This window comes from Natrix helvetica, assembly GCF_964273705.1.
Source record: "Natrix helvetica genome assembly, chromosome: 1".
Taxonomy (NCBI): domain Eukaryota; kingdom Metazoa; phylum Chordata; class Lepidosauria; order Squamata; family Natricidae; genus Natrix; species Natrix helvetica.
The window spans coordinates 119,784,732-119,805,506 of record NC_138548.1 but is presented as its reverse complement, the minus strand read 5'-3'; the positions used below and the strand labels follow the sequence as shown (position 1 = coordinate 119,805,506).

Below are 20,775 nucleotides of genomic sequence, written 5' to 3'. Positions count from 1 at the left end.
CAGTTTTGGCAGTATGAACTGACCATAATGTGTACCCTGGATCTTAGTTATGTCTTGATTTATTTCATTCCTAACATCAACTTCCCTTAGGAACCCAAGGACCAATTTAGCTTAAATACATCTTTTCCTTGAAGTTATGATCTAACCTTTAGTTTCATTTCACTTATTCCAATTACAGCCATTTTCATAATAATGATACAAAATATTTATAGAGAATAGATCAGCCATTCCTAAGCAGACTTTCTTAGATATCTTAGACCTCAATGCTCATAATTTTCAGCAATCGTGTTTATTAGGGTCCATCACACTGAGAAGGCATTAGATTAATGGGATAAAAATTGAGACATAGGAAACACACTTATTTTCACAACCACAATATTTGCTCGGTAGAATTGATGGGTTGAGAAGTTGGGAGAAAGAGAAAGTCTAGTTATGTAGACATTGCCCCAAAGATCATCCTCTCTGAAAACAATAGTTTTATGAATTGTTGTTTTATTGTACAAACACTACTGGCATGACATACTCAGATCTATTCTTAGTTTTCTGTTTATACAGTTCAGCACATGGAATGGAAAAGATACCAGTTTTTCCACCCAAGATCTGTTAGAATAGAGGATTCTTTGGTATTCATGAATGAACTTTTAATTGTGCCTGATGAATTTGTGACCAAGGGCATCTAAAATTCTGCATTGGTTGAGCAACAGGTGGAGAGAGTGTAGGGATTAATCACAATCAGCCCAATTCAAATTTTCAGATGGCGTCTGCTACATACAAAGTCTGCTTTTACAGATTTCTGTAATAAGAACATTAGGTTTGATTTATTCGTTCTATGAAGTCATCTCATTCTGCGATCACTAAAACGAAAGGTTTGTTACTTACAGCTTACTGTCTAGGTTGGAAAGCCATTTTACCTTATACAGTATCTGCTAACACGTGGAACAAGTCTTACTTCCCTTGGCAAGGTTTATTCTACTGTTCCTACTAACTCAAAAGCCAGAAGATGTTCTGTTCCAGATGGAAATAGTATCGTCAATGTTTGAAAATTAATGTCTTATTATATATTTCTAATACTATGGCTGATTTGAACTAATTCTGTACAGATATTATGGATAGTAATGCAGTATTGACCATCATGGTTATGACCCCAATATATAGTCACAAGCAAAAGAGTCTAGGAATTTAGACTTATCTTTAAGATGTGCAATGTTGGATCTTCTAGGTACGTTCAGTTTTCAGCATTGAACTGTGCAGTAATTGGAAAAAATGATATTTTTAGTGGAACCTTATTATGTGATGCATTCTTTAATAAACCTTCCTAGTAAGTTTGGATCATATGTTAAATTTTAAAAAAATACACTGGGAAGTGAGTCAGCTTTCGTTGATTGACCTTGAAGGTTTTTCTACTAAATGGCTTTATTCCATGGATTTGTTTTTGTTTATCCTGCCTTGTGTTTTAAATGAGGGGTGTCAAACTCAAGGTCTGGGGGGCCAGATCTGGGTGACAGATTGCTTAGATCTGGCCTGTGGGACCCACCTGAAAACAATGAAAGACCGGCCGTAGATCTTCTGCCAGCGAAAATGAAGCTCGGGAGGCCACATGCAGCCCCTCCAAGCCCCATTTTTGCTTGTAGATGGTTGCAGGAGGCTGTTACAGCCAAAAATGGAGTTCGGGAGCCCGTTTTCGCTGGCAGAGCACTCGGGCCACCACAGGTACCCCCGACACAAGTGATATCAAGCTGGCCACACCCATCCAGGCCAGCCCCCTCCCCCCAGCCTCCCCAAAGTCAAACACAACCCTGATGTGGTTGCCAATGAAATTGAGTTCGACACCCATGCTCTAAACTGTCTTAACGGCTGTTTTTTTAAATTATCCTAAGAAACTTATTAAATAAAAGATGTTAGCCGCTAACTATTGTTAGCTGCCTAACAGGCTACCAGAATGAAAGGAAAACTGATTTTTAAGCATTTACTGCTTCATCCTGCATCCATTTGCGAAAGCTGAAAAGGTTTGGCAGCAGAGAGATAGCAAGTTCACTATTCATTGTATGTGAATGTAAAGCCTGTCATTTAGTTCTCAGTGCCTGTTTTTCTCAGTTACTAATTGCTACATTTACTACTACAGGGAACAGACTGCATTTTGTTTCAAATGAATCATACATTCAGAAATACCATGTGATATGGACTCCTGGAAGACAATGAAGGATTACAGTTCTGGAGTTTGAAAACTTTCTGCAGGACTTGAATCCTTCTCCCTACATCAGGGGTGTCAAACTCAATTTCATTGAGGGCTGCTTCAGGGCTGTGGTTGACCTCAGGAGGCCGGCCATGTGAGGCACATCCACACAGTTGGCGTGGCCAACTGTGTGGGTGTGGCCAACTGTGTGGGCATGGTCAGTTGACGCCACTACCCAAATTGCTGGCATGTTTCCTCTTCGCATTGGTTAGACTGGGCTGAAGCCATGCTGGCCCGATGTTTCCTCTTTGCATTGGGTGGACCAGGCTGAAGCCATGTGGCTGGCTCCTTACATTTCCCAGGACGACCCCGTGAGCCGGATCCGACCACATCGTGGACCAGATCCGGCCCTCAGGCCTTGCGTTTGACAACCCTGCCCTACATATTCCCTTATATATTTACTCTATGGGATTTGGTCTTCTCAATTGGAATGAGTGATATGTGGCTTCTCAAAGGCCGTTAGTCTGCACTTCTTATCTTTTCATATTTGGCTGGGTTGATTAGGAAAGAAGGGTCTTGGAGGTAACACCATCTGGGGTATGGGCATATCTTGTAAATTCAGAAGGGAAAGAATGCAAATGGAAATATAAAGGCAAATCTCACCAGGATCTGTATTCCACTAAAAAAGCATTGCTTTAGCAAACTGCTCACTGTTTCTTTGGTTTAGAATAAAGCCTAGCAATTATTCACTCACAATAGCAAGAGCTGTGAAGACCAGGGAAATATCTGCTACCAATAACTTAAACCTGCTCTTTGCCAGCCACCATGTAGTGATTTCCACCTATCAGATGGACATCCTTCAGGTGAGGTGTGGCATGTTCAGAATAGCAATTCGTTTGTTGATCTCATTCTATGAGCACATCATTTTTTTTTTGCAATTCAAAGTAATCCAGTTGGCTAGATTTAGTGTAAAATTCTAAATTTAGAAAATGAGCCTCACTCAACTTAAGGAGAAACATGTAACAATGAAGAGGGAAAACTATGACATTTTATGACTCTTGTTAATCTTTCCCCAAATGTCCCACATCTACATAAAAATTAGCACAGAGACTGACAATGGCAAGGAAGGAGATTCTCCAAAGAGATTCAATTTGCCCATCTAGCTGGAACTATTTATTAATACCATCATACATTACAATGTACAATATGTATATTCAGATCAAGAATGGCCAATAGCTAAATGGTCTAATGTCCTAGGCTGCATTATATGTTTGATAGGTACTGATCAGAGGAAGATCGCAAGTGTACTTGCCCACTTCCCTATCTGATTACAAGATAAAGTGTTTGTCATTAGCGTTAACTGAGATATTCTTTTACTGGTGTTCAAGTATCAGTTTTCTAGATAACTTTCATTAAATTGTTATAAAAATTATTCTGTTCCTGGGTGCTCTCAATTTCCCTGCTAATTTTAGTGAAATAACTTGCTATTATAACTAACCAACTTTTTAAAGAGAAAAACAAGAGACTGGCTAATGTTTAGGGCAGGAGTGTCCAAACTTGGGAACTTTAAGACTTGTGGACTTCAACTCATGGCTGGCTGGGGAATTCTGGGAGTTGAAGTCCACAAGTCTTAAAGTTCCCAAGTTTGGACACTGGTTTAGGGCCAGTTTTTTTAAAGGGGGGGGGGGAACCAAAGCAAGGGAAGGGGTGGGTCTATGGTACCGCTTGAGATTCATTTGTGACATCCTTGTGAAATAATGGACTAATTAGCTTTTCTCTTGTCCATTTATATTGAAAAGTTGTTTGCTGTTTATACTACAGATTTTATAACTGGTGTACTATTTTTAGGGTTGGACGCAGAGCAGTGGTGGGTTCCGGCAGAGACTATTGCTGGTCCACTCAGGCGCGCCTCATGCATGTGCTTGATGTGCGCGCATGCACAGTACAACTAAAATTGCTCTGCGCACGCGCAGAAGCAAAAAACAAGATGGTGGCGCCGGTTTGGGGCGTGGCAGACCTGGGACCAGCGACCCAGGCCGCCAAAGTACTACCAGTTCGGCCTAACCAGTCCGAACCGGTCCAAATTGGTAGGAACCCACCACTGATGCAGAGGTAGTTTGGATTTAAAACTTTGATTGTTGGTCTATTCTGTACAGGGTTCACCAGAAAGCAGCATTTAGGTCTGGTTAGTTCTTGGCTGGGAGATTTTAGGGAATCCCAGAGTCGTTGGCTAGACTGGATGGTTGAAAAATATCATTGACAGTAAAAGTAGCAAAGCATTTTCTTACTGTTGCCAACACCCCCCTCCCCCCAGTGTCATTGACTCAAATGAGTTTTTTTTAATCTTCATTCTAAATTTGTAACATCTAGAACTCTTTTTAAAAGGTGCAGATGTGATATTTGTCACAATGAATATTTTGCCTGCTGACGTCAGACAGCAAGGCCTTATTATTTCAGCTTCCTTCAGGCGTGGAAAAGATAAATGCATCAACACTGGATACAAGGAAACCCAGATTTCTTTTTAAATATAAACCTAAAGGTATTGGCTTTTCTGCTGTTTGGATTAGGAGAGTGAGAGTATTAAAAAGCTGTAGCTTTTTGAGAAGGAACATCAATTGGACTAAGTAGCTTGTTCTTATTTAGTGGAAGCTTTTTTCCCCAATCAATAAGCAAATGATGTTGTGCAGAGAGGACCACAATCCCTCCGAGCTCAAATGAAATTCATCTATAAACCATGTGAATGAAGAGAAAAGCTAGAGGCGCTTTCTACATAGCGCTTTGGCCTTGTCACTTCTCTTAGGACAGTGGTGGGCAACCTTTTTTTTCAACTGAGCCAAATCTCGCCAAAACCACGATTGAAATTTATTTTGAGAGCCACATTTTTAAAACCGAAAATACATAGGATGGTACACTGTTTTTAGTTTCAATAAACTCTGGCATTTGAAGCACGCAAGTCTTAAAGCTGTCAAGTTACAAGATCCTTGCATCCCTAACCCTTTAGGAAAAAAACCCCAAGGGGTCTTCAAACCTGACAGCTTGAAGACTTGTGGACTTCAACTCCCAGAATTCCTCCTCCAGTCATGTTGGCTCAGAAACTCTGGCATTGAAGCATGCAAGTCTTAAAGCTGTCAAGTTGCAAGACCCTTGCATCCCTAACCCTTTAGAAAAAAAACCCAGGGTCTTCAAACCTGACAGCTTGAAGACTTGTGGACTTCACCTCCCAGAATTCTGAGAATTGAAGTCCACCAAGGGCACCAATCATATTAGCCCAGGGATCTGCAAAATTGGCTCTTAAGACTGGTGGACTTCAACTCCCAGAATTCTGAGAATTGAAGTCCACCAGTCTTAAAACAGCCAACTTTGCAGACCTCTGTGTTAGCCCAAAGCCTGGCGCTGGGCGGGCCTTGCTCCCCCATTGGTGGAGCCCCAAGAAGCGAGGAGGGAGAAAAAGAGACGGAGGCCAAGGAGCTTCCCCCCCGCCCCCTCCCAGCAAAAATCTAACGCGGCGTGATCGGCTAATTTGCTACTGCCCGCCCGGCTCCCCGGTTAGATTTTTGCTGGGAGGGGGCAGGGGGGAAGCTCCTTAGCCTCCGTTTCTTTTTCTGCCTCCTCGCTTCTCGTCCCCGCCTGACTTCAGGATCCTCCCTAACCATTGTGGGTCGAAAAGAAAAAAGGGAAAGGGGCGCTTGTTTTGAAGTGCCCGAGAGGAGGGAGGGGAGCCCGGCACACAGAAGAGCCACATTAAAGTGAGTAAAGAGCCACATGTGGCTCGCGAGCCGCGGCTTGCCGACCACTGTCTTAGGAGATTTGAGATGCTTGGGCAAGATAGACAGGTTCCTATTGTCCATCTCTCAGGCTTTACCTCTCACAATGCAGCAAAGCTTTTGTAGGGCCATTCCACCATTTCTCAGGAGTCTCAAAATAGAACAGAGGGCCATTTGGCCATTAATGTATGCACTGTAGTTGAGCCTTTTAAATAAAGTTCCCCAAGACAATCATGGAAGGAAGCAAGAATGGGGAGGGAACCATGCTTTCTTTTTTTGGCACTTCCTCATTAATTGGAGGGGAAGAGTTGCTCAGGCTATTCAGCTGGAATTCTCAAAATTGCTGCCTTAAATGATTGTAGGCTTTTCTCCGATGGTTTTTAGATGTTGAGCTGATTGGTTAGGAAGTAAAAAACACTGGCTCTATAAAATTATATCTCTATGCCTCTCTCTATATATCACTATCTCTATCTGTAAGACAAGAGAAACAAAAATGAATAAATGAATTTGTTCCACAGTTCTTAAAGGCCCCGTCTAGCATTATCTATCATGCTCTTTCAGTAGCAGGCAAACACATTTTACTTTCCTTGTCCTCTTTAAGGTCAATTTTGGACACTTCTTCCTTGTCTTTTGTTCTCTTTCACTCTTCTGGAATTCAATATATTCTTATTATCTGAATGCTGCATTTTATGATATTCTGTTTTTACTGTATGCTTATTTTTAGAATTTCTTTGTAAACCACTCTGAGCTTTCTTTCTTTTTTCTTTTTTAAAAAATATAATTTTGAAAGCACCATTGCCATCACTATCACCATTGGAGTCTCTCAGTGAGGGAGACAGGAGGTTTCAAATGTGATAAATAAATAAAAATAAATAAAAATCACTGCCTACAATTTAATTAGCATGGATAGTGGGAAAAAAATCCCTCTAACTCCAATGATGGAAAACTGTTTAAGGTTGGCATTGAAAAAAACCAGCCCAAAGAAAACATATTGAGTGGCCTGCCTAAAATTGATTATGTTGTATATACGGGTATCATGACATTGTTGTATTGATAAATCATCATGAAACATGTGCATGTTTCAGCTGAAGACTGGAAACACTGCTATATAGATCAATTATATATTGGACCCCACTATTGGAAACCTTTGACAAAAGTAGTTCACTGCAGCCTCATTTATGCACAACTGAGTTCAATCTCTCTCCAAGATGTCTATTCCCAATTCAAGCTGGACAGATCAATCCATCCAGCTACTTTTTTCTTTGGTAAATAAATGGAAAAATCTAGCCTGGGGGGAAAAGCAAGTTGTCTCCTGTTCCAACAAAAATCTATCTTTTACAGAAAGCATCTATGAAGAATAGCTGCTACCTCTGTTGCACTAATAAAACACTTAAGGAATATTTTAAATATGTAATAATTAATTTTAAAAAGAGCTAGAAGGAATATCATTCAACACCAACTTGGATAAGATCCTGCCCTGAAAAATATTTGTCAAGCAGTTCCCTGGAAACTTCAGAACATCATATATTACTACCAATATCACGTTGCTCAAATGCTGATGTTAAAGTTAAAATATTAAAATATTCTACCAAATATTTTGCCAAAATGTTTTCTAAAATGAAAAGTCTTTACACATTACTTTCTTTGATTTCTGTGAGTAATTCTCTATTCTATTTTTCTTCTAAATAATATTCTTCTTAATCTTCTTCTCACTAAATACATTAATTGCCTCTGATTTTTCATAATGTAATTTACCTTTTAATCCTGCTATTATGATTCTCAGAATCATTATGTTTATTAGCAACAAAGTTTGATAGACATTATACTATCAAGGGTACCTCATCATTGTCTTTTAGCTCTATTTGGGAATATATGCATATCTAAAGACAACACCAATTATTAGTAATGAACTCAATTCCTATATAATACATTTACAAGATGGTTCTATTATGATTCTGTTCCCCTAACAGTATAGACACAATTTTACATCATTTCTTGTAACAGTGTTTATAAAGCTGATTAACAAAAGATTTTTAACAATCTTGGACCTGTTATGCTGCTTTAATTTTATGCACCTTGAAACATAATTATGAGGTAAGGTTCACTAAACAATCCATTGTTGGCTAAACCAATTATTTCTATGTGTATGTGAATCTTTGATCTCAACTATTCCTGACTACAGTGAAAGAATGTATTATATAGATGTGTTTGTATTGTCAGTGATGTGCAGCTATATGTAAATATGATTGTAGTGTTCAGCTACTGGAATATAAAATACAACTTACAGATTTTCCATGTATGGAAATACGTAAGACAAGTACACACACGTCGATGTACTTTGTGGTATTTATGTACTCCACAACCTCGCTTTGCTATGTGCCATTTAGATCAAAAGATAATAGAAAGAATATTGTACAGGCAAACCAAACGTAGTAGTGGGTTGGACTAGAAGACCTCCAAGGTCCCTTCCAACTCTGTTATTCTATTCTATTCTATTCTATTCTATTCTATTCTATTCTAAAGGATAGTTGACGGTACCCCATTCCAAAGAAAATAATGGATTTTGTCACGTCTCTCAATAAGGGAAAAGCAAAGCTTCAGATTATTTCGCTGGGTTTGGAATTTAGAAACTCTCATCAACAGGGAAAGTATTGAAAACAGATTAAAAATAATACACATTTCAAACTGCTCTGACAAATCTTTTACGGCTCACTGCAAGAAGGATAGGCAGGATGTCATGATTAAGAAAACCAAGACTGTTTGTGAAGGAGAAGGAGGGAGCGAAGCATCCCTTTCAGAGGTATTTGCCAGCTCCCCCGTAAGGTCAGTGCACAAAAAGGAATTTTCCTTTAGCACTTAGTTTTCTTCTCCCTCCCACTCAAGGCAAAATTATTCTAGGGAGAAGAGGCAGTTCAAATCCATGAAGAGTCAGTGGCATGGGTCTGTCTTTTATCAGCAGAGGTGAGCAAACTGCACTCCACAGGCAACTGGCAGGCTTGTGGCTGTGGCTTCTTTCTTCTAGCCCCTGAAGCCCCCAATTAACTTCTGAAAACTTGAGGATGTGATAGAATTATACAATTCTGCTACACGCCCCCGTGTTGCTCAAATGATGCAGAAAATTACATTACCCGGCCAGAGAATAAATTAGAAGATTGTCGAATTTGACCCTTATTCTGAGACCTTGTTCTCTGTATTCTAAACACTTTTACGCTGTACTTGTTTTCTGAGAGGACCGACTTGTTTTCTGAGTCTGTACCCGTGGCTGTTAAGTGAAAAACATCTGAAGATTTTCACTGAGCATTTTAAAAAGGTCAAGAAATGAAACAGCATAAGGACTAGAATTGTTGCAATAGGTAAGAGTAAGAAAAAAAACCTCTGGAATTAGGAAGTGTCTTTTCTCTATCCAGAGAATTGACTCTTCCGCACCATGTTACAAGTTCTGAGGAGTTTAAAGGAAGACGTTGCTTCTCAACAAAGGACAGACTAATAAGGCAGGCAAATTATTGACTTGTCTGCAATCAGCTTGAAGCTAACTGCACCGCAGTTATGAAGTGGACATTCACCAAAACAGAACAATAAACAAATGCAAGTCACACAGGAAGAAAGTGAAAAGAGAAAAGAAACTTACAGGAAAGATTTCATATCCAAGCCTCGGTTCCGAATCTGCCCCACCATATGATCCCAGCTCCCAGGGTTGGAGCGGCTACGGCCACCAGCCGTCCTCTGCTTGGAGCCAGCGCAGGTCCCTTGCCGTGACTGACCACTCCGACAGCCCCGAGGGTTGCCAGTGGCCGAGGAGGAGCTGGTGTGGGACTGCAGGTGACCCAGGCTCTGGCTGGTGGTGGGCTGGCTGTGGCTGGGGTTCTGGTGCTGGCTGAGTGGCTGTTGGAGGCTTTGCTGGCGCAAGAGGGTGCGCGGGCGCTGGCATTTCGGGTCTCCTGCTGAGGTGGGGATATACTCAAGGGTAGTGGCTGTGGACATGGTGGAATCCTCAAAACTTACGGAGGTGGAGGGCGAGGAAAAGGAGAAAAAGGAGAAGAAGGTAAAGGGGCAAAATTGGAGGAAGGAAAAGCAGAGTGTTAAAGAGAAGATGCCCCAGCACAGCATTCTCTCAGCCAAGTGTGGTTGGAAGCAACAGACTGTCCTTGGGAGCTGTGCCTCTAATTCTGAATCTTTGGCAGCGTAATTCCCCTGCCTTGTGGCCATTTTGTAACCCTTCCACGATCACAGGATCCTTTCCAATCTTGGGGTTCAGTGTGAGAGTGCTCGCAAGCCACTTCTCCTTTTCCTTCTCCCAAGCTTGTAAGGAGAGTCAGACTGCCAATCCTCATTTCAAAACTAATTAGACTGCTTTCTGAAGGCAAATTCCCTGGTGCCTATGCTGGGTTGCTTGTGACATGTGACACATTCCACAATTGCTTTCTCTATTCGCACTCTCTGAAGCCGTTCCTTGAAATGGTGACGATATTCAGAACTGTCACAAATCTTGCTCCGTTCTCCACCCCCCACCCCCCAGTGAAGTTTCAGCCCCATCTTTCTCCTGAGTAGGTGTAGCACTGTCTTCCAGAGCAGGGGTCTCCAACCCTGGCAACTTTAAGCCTGGTGGACTTCAACTCCCAGAATTCTGCAGTCAGCTGGCTGGGGAATTCTGGGAGTTGAAGTCCGTCAGGCTTAAAGTTGCCAAGGTTGGAGACCCTTGCTGCAGAGTACATCATAATATTCTTAGGTAATTACATGTAAAATGGTGTCTATCCTCTTTACTGACAACTTTATATGCTTTTGAGAACTGCCTGAGAAGCACACATTCTACAGCCTGTTGAAGTTGCAGGGAAAGCCCCAGGAACCAATCTATAGACGGTGACAACCCTACAACTAAGGCAAGGGTGTTCTGGATTACAGGAGTGTTGGGTTTAATCTTTGCTGTTCCTGAACGCTGTCCTATCTCCTCTTTGAGCAAGGAAACTGAGGCAACAGCTTGAGGGAAGAACTAGCTTTGCTGCTAGCATGTCTTGTTTCGTCAAGCTTCTGTCATTGCCAAAGAGTTTCTAGAATTAAGGGAAGACAAGATGCGTTAGCAGGAGTTTCACCATTTGTTTCCTATTGGTGACTGACACTCCCATCTGAGCTTAATTTTGGTCAGCTAGGGAAAAAGAAGCCAAGGAAAGGGTTCTGTAGAACTACGAGTATGTATCTATAGGTCAGTGATGGCCAATCCTATTGTCCTCGCATAAGGGGACAATATTGCATTCATAATGCAATGAGTGTGTGAACACACACACCTGGGCCCCACCCGCATGCACGCACGACCCCCCCCTCCATGCCCCATTTTGGGCCTAACAGCCTCCCTGATGCCTCCTGGGACCAAAAATAGGGTGTGGTGGGTTGCCGCAACCCTCCCGCGCTCCCCCTTGCCCCCTGCACATGCACGACAGTGACCCAGAAACCAGATGACCAGCAGGAGGCGCGGACACACGTGTGGTAGCGCTCAGCTGGGGTGGCAGCTCATGTGCCCACAGAGAGCACCGTGTGCCATTTGTGGCACGCATGCCATAAGTTCGCCATCAGTGCTATAGGTGTTTCTTTTTATCAAAGGAGTACAGGGAGGGAAGGTGCTCATTGATTTTGCCCTAGCTCCCTTTGACATGGACTTCATTTACTTCTTGATTGTTTGGCAAGGACCAGAGCTTAACATCACAGGTTTCTTGCCATTAAATCTTGTTCATCCTCCCAAAGCAACTCAGAAGCACATCACAAGGCAGAAAAAATCTGGGCTTAAGCTTTTCTCTTAACTCTTGATAGCAAGGGAACCAATAGCCCATTGCCTCTTGTCTGAAAACATTGCTACTGTTTTCTGGTGTGGCTGTACCCGACTGGATGACATTCACAGTTTTTGATCATAGGGCTATGTCTATGGATTCAGACAAATTGCAGCCTCTTTTTTTTCATTATGGCCCTTAGTGGATTTGATTTGGAGGTCATTTTACATCTCACAAAGTTATACGTTTTTGTGCAATATTGAGCATATACTAAGCGAAGAATATCTGCAGCCCAGAACAGCTTCTCAATGAGGGCATCTATATGATATACACACCTTTAAGCAAATATCTTAAGAGGCAGGTCATATTTTTTTGGAAAATGTAACACTTGGAGTGGCCATTAGGAGTCTAACTACATGTGACACACACACATATCTCTATAGAGAGTGTGAGAGAGGCCCAGGGGCATTTGTCTGAGTAAGAATTATTATTTCAGAAAAAGAAACTGGGAGTCCAAACAGTCTTTAAATTCCAGAGGTCACTAACTCCAGCATGTTGCTCTCCTTAGCAATCTGTAGCAATTCCGGAGGGCTAATACAAAAATGTCCCATATGATCTAAGATTGTGGCCCTATGGAAATGGGGTGATTGAAACCACAATTCATGCCCTGTTATATTGTGCCCTCTATGAGGATTCATGGAATCATAACTCCTTACCTGGTAAAATATCTGAGAATTCTGATCTCTTTTATTACTATGGGATCAGTGTAGGATGCAGCTTCTTTGGGTGTAGCTAAATTCTACTACATTATCTGTAAAAATGGGCAGACTTTGGCTGCCCATTGATGATCTCACCATTAACTGTAATGTAGTATTATATTTTGTTCTGCTCTGTTCTATTTATTTTAATGCTTTAATTTTAAAATTCTGGTCTGTGACTGTAATACAGGTAGTCCTCAACTTACAACAGTTCATTTAATGATGGTTCAAAATTACAACAGAACTGAAAAAAGTGACATGATTGTTTTTCATAGCTACGATCTTTGCAGCATCCCCATGATTGTGTGATCAAAATTCAAATACATGGTAACTAGTTCATATTTATGACCATTGCTGTGTTCCGAGGTCATGTGGTCCCCTTTTGTGACCTTTTGACAAGCAAAGTCAATGGATAAGCCAGATTCACTTAACAACCGGGCTACTAACTTATCAACTGCAGTGATTCACTTAACAATTGAGGCAAGAAAGGTCATAAAATGGAGCAAAACTCATTTAACAAATGTCTCACTTAACAACAGAAATTTTGGGCTCAATTGTGGTCATAAGTCAAGGACTACCTGTAAAAGATTGATTGATGGACTCTAATAGATGCATTTGCACATTACGTGTAGTTAGTCACCTAGTTGGGGAAAAAAACCAGGAGGGATAGGAGGGAAAAATATAAGATGGCCACACACCTGTAGAGGTGAGAGAACTCGTGTAGGTATGATCTGTAGCCTGTGGACAGTGAAGCACAGGACAGAACATATAGCTTGAGAGACAATACAATAAGTACAGAAAGCTGTCACAACTAACCAAACAGGACAAGCCATTGAGTAACACAATGCACAACATTGCGACCCATACAGCCAACAACAAGAGAAGAACAGGCATGGTTGATCATAATGACATAAGACAACGCAGAAGGAAACATGCAGGGATTAGAAAGAATTCATGATCAAGGCTGTTCATTTATTATGTGGCTGCCCTTGCATATTTTGCTAGGAATTAAATATGCTGTGCAAGTTTTAAATTATTGAAAATATCAGAAGAATGGTGGGGGGCTGAGGATGTCAGGGGCTGAGACAGGTTTCTTTCTCCAACCCTCCCTGCAGGGCTGAATATGGAAAGGTCTATATACAAAGCTGTCTTATACATCTATTCTTGCCTGAAATACTACATCCCCTCCCCTCCCAAAAAGCTCCAATATCGAGGTCAAGTCCAGATTGCAAGGACCATTCATCTGCATCATTTATTTGAAACACAAAATATGTGTTTTGGTAGCATGTGTTTCCATCTAGCTTCTTTTTTTAAAAAAAAATCCTTGAACTCCATTTATAAGCAACCATGCTTGCAATTAAACAGAAAACTGGACTTTTGAACAGGTCAAAAAAAAAGTTTGGAAAATGCACGACCCAATGTAAAGCAGCAGAATAGGACGAGTTGGTTGAATAAGCAAACTGGTGAAACTATTCCGATTAGCAAAGTTACTTTTGGGTGCAGTATTCCCTGAAAAGCACGGCTAGCCATTTGTCTGAGTATCTCACAAAGGCAGCCAATCACTGGTACAGGAAGATGAACATGTGAAAGCAGAGAGGAGCACAGTCAGCTGATCACCCACCCGTCTTATTGCTCCTAATATTTTTTCTAGAGCAGCCAGATGGGGTGAGTAGTCACAAAATAGTCATGTGTCCCTAGTGTAAAAAAAAATAAACTGGTTCTTAAGTATAACTAAGAATATTCAGAAACTAAGGTCTCATAGCAGTTGGGGTCTAGCATATTTTGCCTGCTGCTGACCCTGGCCTGAAACCATCTTTACTCAGATCAGTAGAATTGCTTAGGGAAGTCATAACAATATAATGGTTGGCTTTTTATAGGGTGAAGATGTGAAGATAGATAGATAGATAGATAGATGGATGGATGGATGGATGGATGGATGGATAGATAGATGATAGATAGATAGATGATAGATAGATAGTTAGATAGATAGATAGATAGATAGATAGAAAGATAGAAAGATAGATGGATGATAGATAGGTGATAGATAGATAGATAGATGATAGATAGATAGTTAGATAGATAGATAGATGATAGATGGATAGATAGATAGATGATAGATATAGAAAGATAGATGGATGATAGATAGATGATAGATATATAGATAGATGATAGATGATAAATAGATAGATGATAGATAGATAGATAGATAGATAGATAGATAGATAGATAGATAGATGATAGATACAGGCAGAGAGAGAAAGAAGAACTGTGAAAATCTGTGTAAGAAGTGAGACCCGCCTCTCTCCCTTTCGTACTTTGGTCCAGGTTTTAAGTACTTCTGCTTATATGCTGGCTGCCTCTAGCTTAAGCTCCTCCTGCTTGGCAAAGGCAGAAATCAGCCTTTCTCTTCCCTGCTTGCTCCACATGTAGTGACCTCATTTCTGTTTTTTTTTAAATTAAATCCTAAATTAGTTCAATTTTCAGCCTCCCAGTCATAGGAGACTAAAATTGGCTCCTCTGGGCTGGGAGTAAGTAGAACACATGCATTTCTATCAAGGTAATGATGGGTGGGAAGAAGCACCAGTGCTCTAAGGCCTGTACCTGCCACACCTGGCCCACTGACATATATAGACCGCTACCTCCTATGGCTCCCATCCAGTTTGGATCACAGGGTCACTGTGCAAGCAGACAGACAGAAGGGCTATCTCAGCCAGACAGGCAAAGCACAGTAGCACTCAGTCACAAAAACGCACATGCCAGATACAGAGACAAGAGTCTTCATTAGGAGGGATATATCTATATCCATATATCCATATATAATCAGATTGATTTACTCCACCGAAAGTGCTATATGATCAAAAACACTCTATGACTGGGACTAAATATCTGGAAAATATGAATATACTCCTTATGTATTCATTTACACTCTCTTCCCCAAATATTTATTTACATTTTTGGCATGATAATAAATGGTGACAGAATAGAGGGAACTTTTTTGTTGTTGTTGTTGCTTTGAAATAGGTAGAATAGAGTCCTGGAAGGTATCACACATAAAAGACATAGTCTAAGAAAGTAAACTGAGCTGCATGTACATTCTGGGTAGCTGTAAGACCCTCTGAGTGAATGATTCCGTGGGTACATATACTGTATCTCTTAGGACAAATCTTTGCTTCCCCTTATGGGGATGATAAAATATTCTATCATAGGAATAAGAAATCTTTCAACTTAGTCTAATCAATCCAAGCCACTTCTGATAATGGACATGTATTTCTGATGATATTACTCTGTTTAGATACCATGATCTTGCAGTTGAGAATAGAGTGGGAAACAGCATTACAAAACAACTTCCCTCACACATTTCTGTATTCATTAACATATATAAAGCCATGTCTTGAAAACCTAGAGATCAGAAGAGCTGACCAAGGGATGCTGATTCTTTACAATTCCAAAATGATCCCAGGGCACATGTTGTTTAAGTTAAGCAGATCACTGCTTTGAGAGGAGACCACAGACAGATCCTATATTGACCATGCTGAATTCCATGAACTCCATCAAAGAGTTGTCACATATGCTTAAAAACCTCTAAGAGAAAGTTTCCAAATTGTTGGAAATGAAAAAGATCCAGCTTGAGGAACCTTTCGCTGAAACTGGAGCTTAGAGATACTCGCTTGATAACTGGTCTGATGGGGAGGACAGACAGTAGAGCAAGATCTATTGGGTCACTGACAAATGTGTTGGACTCCATGGATCATGAGAAGAAGAGCAACATTGTAATTGTGCAAGTCATAGAAGCAGCAAGGTGAGCTTAGCTATGGTGTCAATGGCAGCTTTGTCAGTTCTGAGGTCTCCAAGCTTACAAGCCCTTAATACTGTTTTAGCAAAGCACATTTCATTCTCCGTGGACTAATGAAATATAATCATTTTGAAAAGAACGATTGGCAGCCTAGAAATATCCATGATAAAATCATTATCCTATTACTTCATCCAGCATGAGATTTGTATGCTGTTTCCATCAAAGCAGCACATGCTGATATGGAAACTGCCTTTGCCCCAGCATGTGCCTTTGTCTCAGGGGTGGGAACTGCGTAGCATAAGATATACCAAAGCTCTTTCATCATGTGCAACAATGTGTAACTATTAGTAATTTGCACTTCGGGTTTTTTATGGGGTTCTGAGGAAAAGATTTTGAAGTGGGTATTCCTCTCTAGCAAGACCTTTATTTCTGCCTCTTCTCCTTTCTACTAGCTTGATCTTTCTTCTTGGACCCAATCCATATTGTCGCACATAGAGTAAGCGGAGGCTGCTGCCCTTGTCTCCCTTTACCTAATCCAGGGGTGTCCAAACTTGTGAACTTTAAGACTTGTGGACTTCAACTCCCAGAATTCCCCAGCCAGCATGGCTGGCTGGGGAATTCTGGGAGTTGAAGTCCACAAGTCTTAAAGTGGCTGGGGAATTCTGGGAGTTGAAATCCACAAGTCTTAAAGTGGCTGGGGAATTCTGGGAGTTGAAGTCCACAAGTCTTAAAGTTCCCAAGTTTGGACACCCCTGACCTAATCAAAGCACATGAACCACCAAAGGCAATAAAAGGAGGAGTAGAGTCTGGCAATACCAAAATTGTTTGTAAGATGTTGACCAACAAAAGTGTCTGGTAAATACAAATTAATGATTCCATAAAAGAATCCTTACTTTTGGCCATTAGGGTTTAGGTTTATATTTAACACTAGAATTTAGCCAGACTTGGCTTCTATTGTTTCTTTCTTCCTTGTCAGACACTTTTTTTAAAATGAGGAAAATAAGGAAGCAAATGCAATAAATTATGGATATTTTCCAGTCCCTCAATTCTTTCCCAGTTTAGTTACAATAAATTTATCTAACATCAAATGTGCAACCCCTATTCCAGGTCATCAGTCTTTGGCCTGTGACTAAGAACATAATGCGATAATAGATTTCACAGAGAAATTCCTTGGAGGGAGTTCCTTAGAGAATATCTGACACAAAAAGTGCTTTACTAGTCAGTTGTTCCTTCCCTTCTACAACAGCTCACCAGTTTTGAGATATTGCAATGTGATTCTCTTGCAAAAGAGTAAACAATGAAAGCTGGATTCAAGTTAGATTTAGAAATTGATGGATTACATGAACACTTTTTTTGTTGCTCAAGATACTGAATGCTATTGTGACTGCAGAAGGATGGGAATAAATCACATGACTAAAGATTATACTCTAGAATTATGTTGCACCTCACAATATATTTACTCTGAAGGACCCAGCAATCTTATAGCTATTGATAAAAAAGCTGCTGTCGAAAGACTTTCAGATTGACCCAACCGGAGACCAGCTTTTACATACTTATATATGTGCAATCTATCTCAAAGCATTAAAAAGTCAAAAAGCTCTTCTCTCAAGCCTTTAACCACCCTTTTTTATTGAAGAACACAACCATCTGCCTCAGGATTTATTTATTCCCACCACACTATGACTATTCTGTTATAGTGTCATTATGACAGCCCTTATATATTTCAGTGCTTGTCTGGGCTTCAGCAGAAAGTTCATTATGGGATTTGGACATGTTTATCTTCCATGCTCCTAACTGCAATGCCTCTGGGGCCAGCAGGCCAGGTCATGCCAGTCCTGGGATGCATTCTCACTCACTTGGATAAGCTGAGCTTCCCTGCTGCTAGGTGGCTCTGCACCATTTGCCATCGGCCTCTCCCCGCCTTCCCAATGCTGGGCTCGCTGTGGGCAGACACGCTGCTCTTCATGCCGTCCTCTCGGAGCTGCTGCCTCTCTCCGTGGCATCCTTCTCGCTCTCCTGCCAACCCAGCTGTGGCTGAGGCAGCCAACTTTGCACCTGACAGCAATGAGCCACTATGGTATATCAGGAAAGAGAGGTGGCAGGTGGCAATGAGAAGGAGGTCACATGAAGAAGAGGAGAACAGACAGAAAGAGAGAGAGAACGAGAAAAGAGAGACAGACAAGGGACAGACAGACAGACAGAGAGAAAGAGAGAGATCAGCACTGCAAAAGAAAGGGCCAAGGGGAGCCTTTGTCCCAGTCAAAGGCAGCAGGCAGCCCTGGCTTGTGAAGTTATGATTGCAGCCAAAGTTAATTCCATAGACAACGAAGGGTTGAACAATGGATAAGACTGTTAGGAGAGGCACTGTGCAGGCGAAGGGAGAAAAAAAAAAGCAATGTTAGTGAGAGAGCTTACCACTACCATCACCATCACCACACAGTGCAGATGCAGAGAATACGCTGAAAGGGTGACCAAAACGGGCAACCCCATCCTGTGCTGCAGAAAAGGAGTGGGCAGGTGAGGGAGAGGAGAGCCAAAGGAACCAGGGTACAGGGAGGGAAGGTGCTGGCCTTTGTCAGTGAGTTGCTAGGCAGTGGTTCTCAAACCACTGGAAGCAACATATAAGCCTAGCAGGGGAAAAGCCTGGGCTAAGTCCTTAAGTTTTTTTTTTTTAAAGGAATGCAATGGCTTTTGGAGTGGATTTAAGGATTTAAGTTGCAATCCAGTGCCAAGCCTTTCAGTTGGCTTCAGTTGGATTTATTAGGTCCAAACCCACCTTTCAAATCGGCTGTATGATTGACTACCTCAAACTTTAATGAGTCAATGATTTAATCTGGTTTCAACAAACCTATTAACACAGGATTTTCCATTTCACTGGGACCAAAATTTGAGACCCAGGTAATAGGAGAGTTCCTGGAGTAATGGAAACACAAGTCTGATATTCCAAGGGTACCAACCAGTAGTTGTGAACCACTGAAAAAGCAGGATAGAAAGAGAAAGGAGGAGGGGGTTGCTCGTCTCCATGGCCATATGTCCATGGGGAGGGAGTAGAGTGCAGGGGAGGGAGAGAAGAGGAGGGGGAGAGGAAAGCAGGGAGGGATAGGTGGGAAAGAGGTGTGCATATACTCACTATGTATGATCAAATCAGTTAAAGAGAGACTCACTTGAGGGAAAGTCGTGGATCACCATATGGGGCGTAAGGTGATATGTTTAGTATAAACTCCTTGGGAGGGTAGGAACTCCATTTCTGCTGCACTGTGTTGTCATTGTTATTCCAAAAGTCTCTGTCTAGATCACTAGATCAGCCGGTGAGAGGGGAGAAAAAAAAAACAAAGGGAAATACAAGAGAGAGAATCTAAATTCCTGCAAGGGGAGGAAGGAGAAAAAAAAATAACCCAAATGAGAGACAGCAAGGTTAGTGTTGACTTCTCCTCCTGTGGAAGGTAAAGCTCTGTGCCTTATACCCATGAGTCCACACAAACACACATACACACTCAGATGATATATAGGTAAGGCAAAGCTGAAAAAAGATAGGAGCAGGCATCCCCAGAGCTGATGGTAAGGGAGAACGAAAAAGAGAGAGAGGGATTCGTGTTAAAGAAACCTCAGTTAAATGACTCTGAGACTGTTTCCTCGGGACTCTACCTTCTCCCTTACCTCTCTTCTTCCTTTTGGAATTTTGCCTTTCGGTATTTTTTCCCCATCCAAAGTGGGTAGTATGGAAAACAAAGCAGTGTCTTGGACAATAACGTTTTATAAAATAGTGGGAACATTAGCTAGAACTAATGCTGTTGTGCAGAGAAAGAATCTTTTCCAGTTTCCTGTGCAGAATTGGTGCATCCAACTGGAGAAAAGCACCTCTTTGCCCAATTCGCAAAGATCCTTGAGAATAAGTTAATTGGCAAAGCCCATGAGATAATTTCCAAAAGAAAATTATCCTTAGGTAGTTATTTAGATTTCTTTCATCAGATGTATAACAAAGTGATGGTGGGAAAGCAGCATCAAGGTTATGGAGAAACCTTAGTCAATGCTCAGTTGTCATACTGAATCTAGGATCACTTCCACAAATGGCCTTTGCAGCAGCAGAATCTATTCTGAACCTAATCGATTTATGGTAATAGTTGTAATTCCAGATCCAGGTCATTTGCATGTACCTGAAATTGCAGCCAAGTTAGTTTTTTTTTTTAAATCTGAACTGTTACAGCTTTACATTGATTCCATTCTTCTATTGGCATTCTTCTATTCTCCTTCCACAACCATTTTCCTGGCTCACATCTCTAATAACCTTCCAATAAGCTCAGAACCTTCAGTGTTGTTCTTGGCCATTTTAAGTTGATAAGCACAAACACAATTGTGGGTTGGCTTCAAATTGTTTCTGAAGGAATGGGGAGGGGCAATAGTGGTCCCTTGAACAGGAAAAAATATCTTAATTGAAGCAAGAGGCTGGCTTGGAATGTTCTTCCTGTCCTTGTCATTACAGCTTTGGAACATGGGAAGTGATAAACTTTTACATCCTTGTCCTCAAGAAGAG

At 41.2% G+C, this 20,775-nt stretch overlaps 1 protein-coding gene across 3 annotated transcripts in view; it reads right to left on the bottom strand.

Moving 5' to 3' along the window:
- SYT7 (synaptotagmin 7) overlaps positions 1–20,775 on the bottom strand; it is a 272,500-nt gene that overhangs the window by 55,576 nt on the left and 196,149 nt on the right. The window contains exons 4-6 of one of the 3 annotated variants that reach the window (XM_081934931.1): positions 19,409–19,540; positions 18,101–18,316; positions 9,566–9,934 (exon numbers count right to left, since the gene is read on the bottom strand). The exons of 1 other annotated variant lie outside the window; for it this stretch is intronic. In XM_081934931.1, the coding sequence (XP_081791057.1) occupies positions 9,566–9,934; positions 18,101–18,316; positions 19,409–19,540 (717 nt within the window). The remainder of the gene's footprint in view (positions 1–9,565; positions 9,935–18,100; positions 18,317–19,408; positions 19,541–20,775) is intronic. One more of the 3 variants, XM_081934932.1, reaches the window with a different exon arrangement.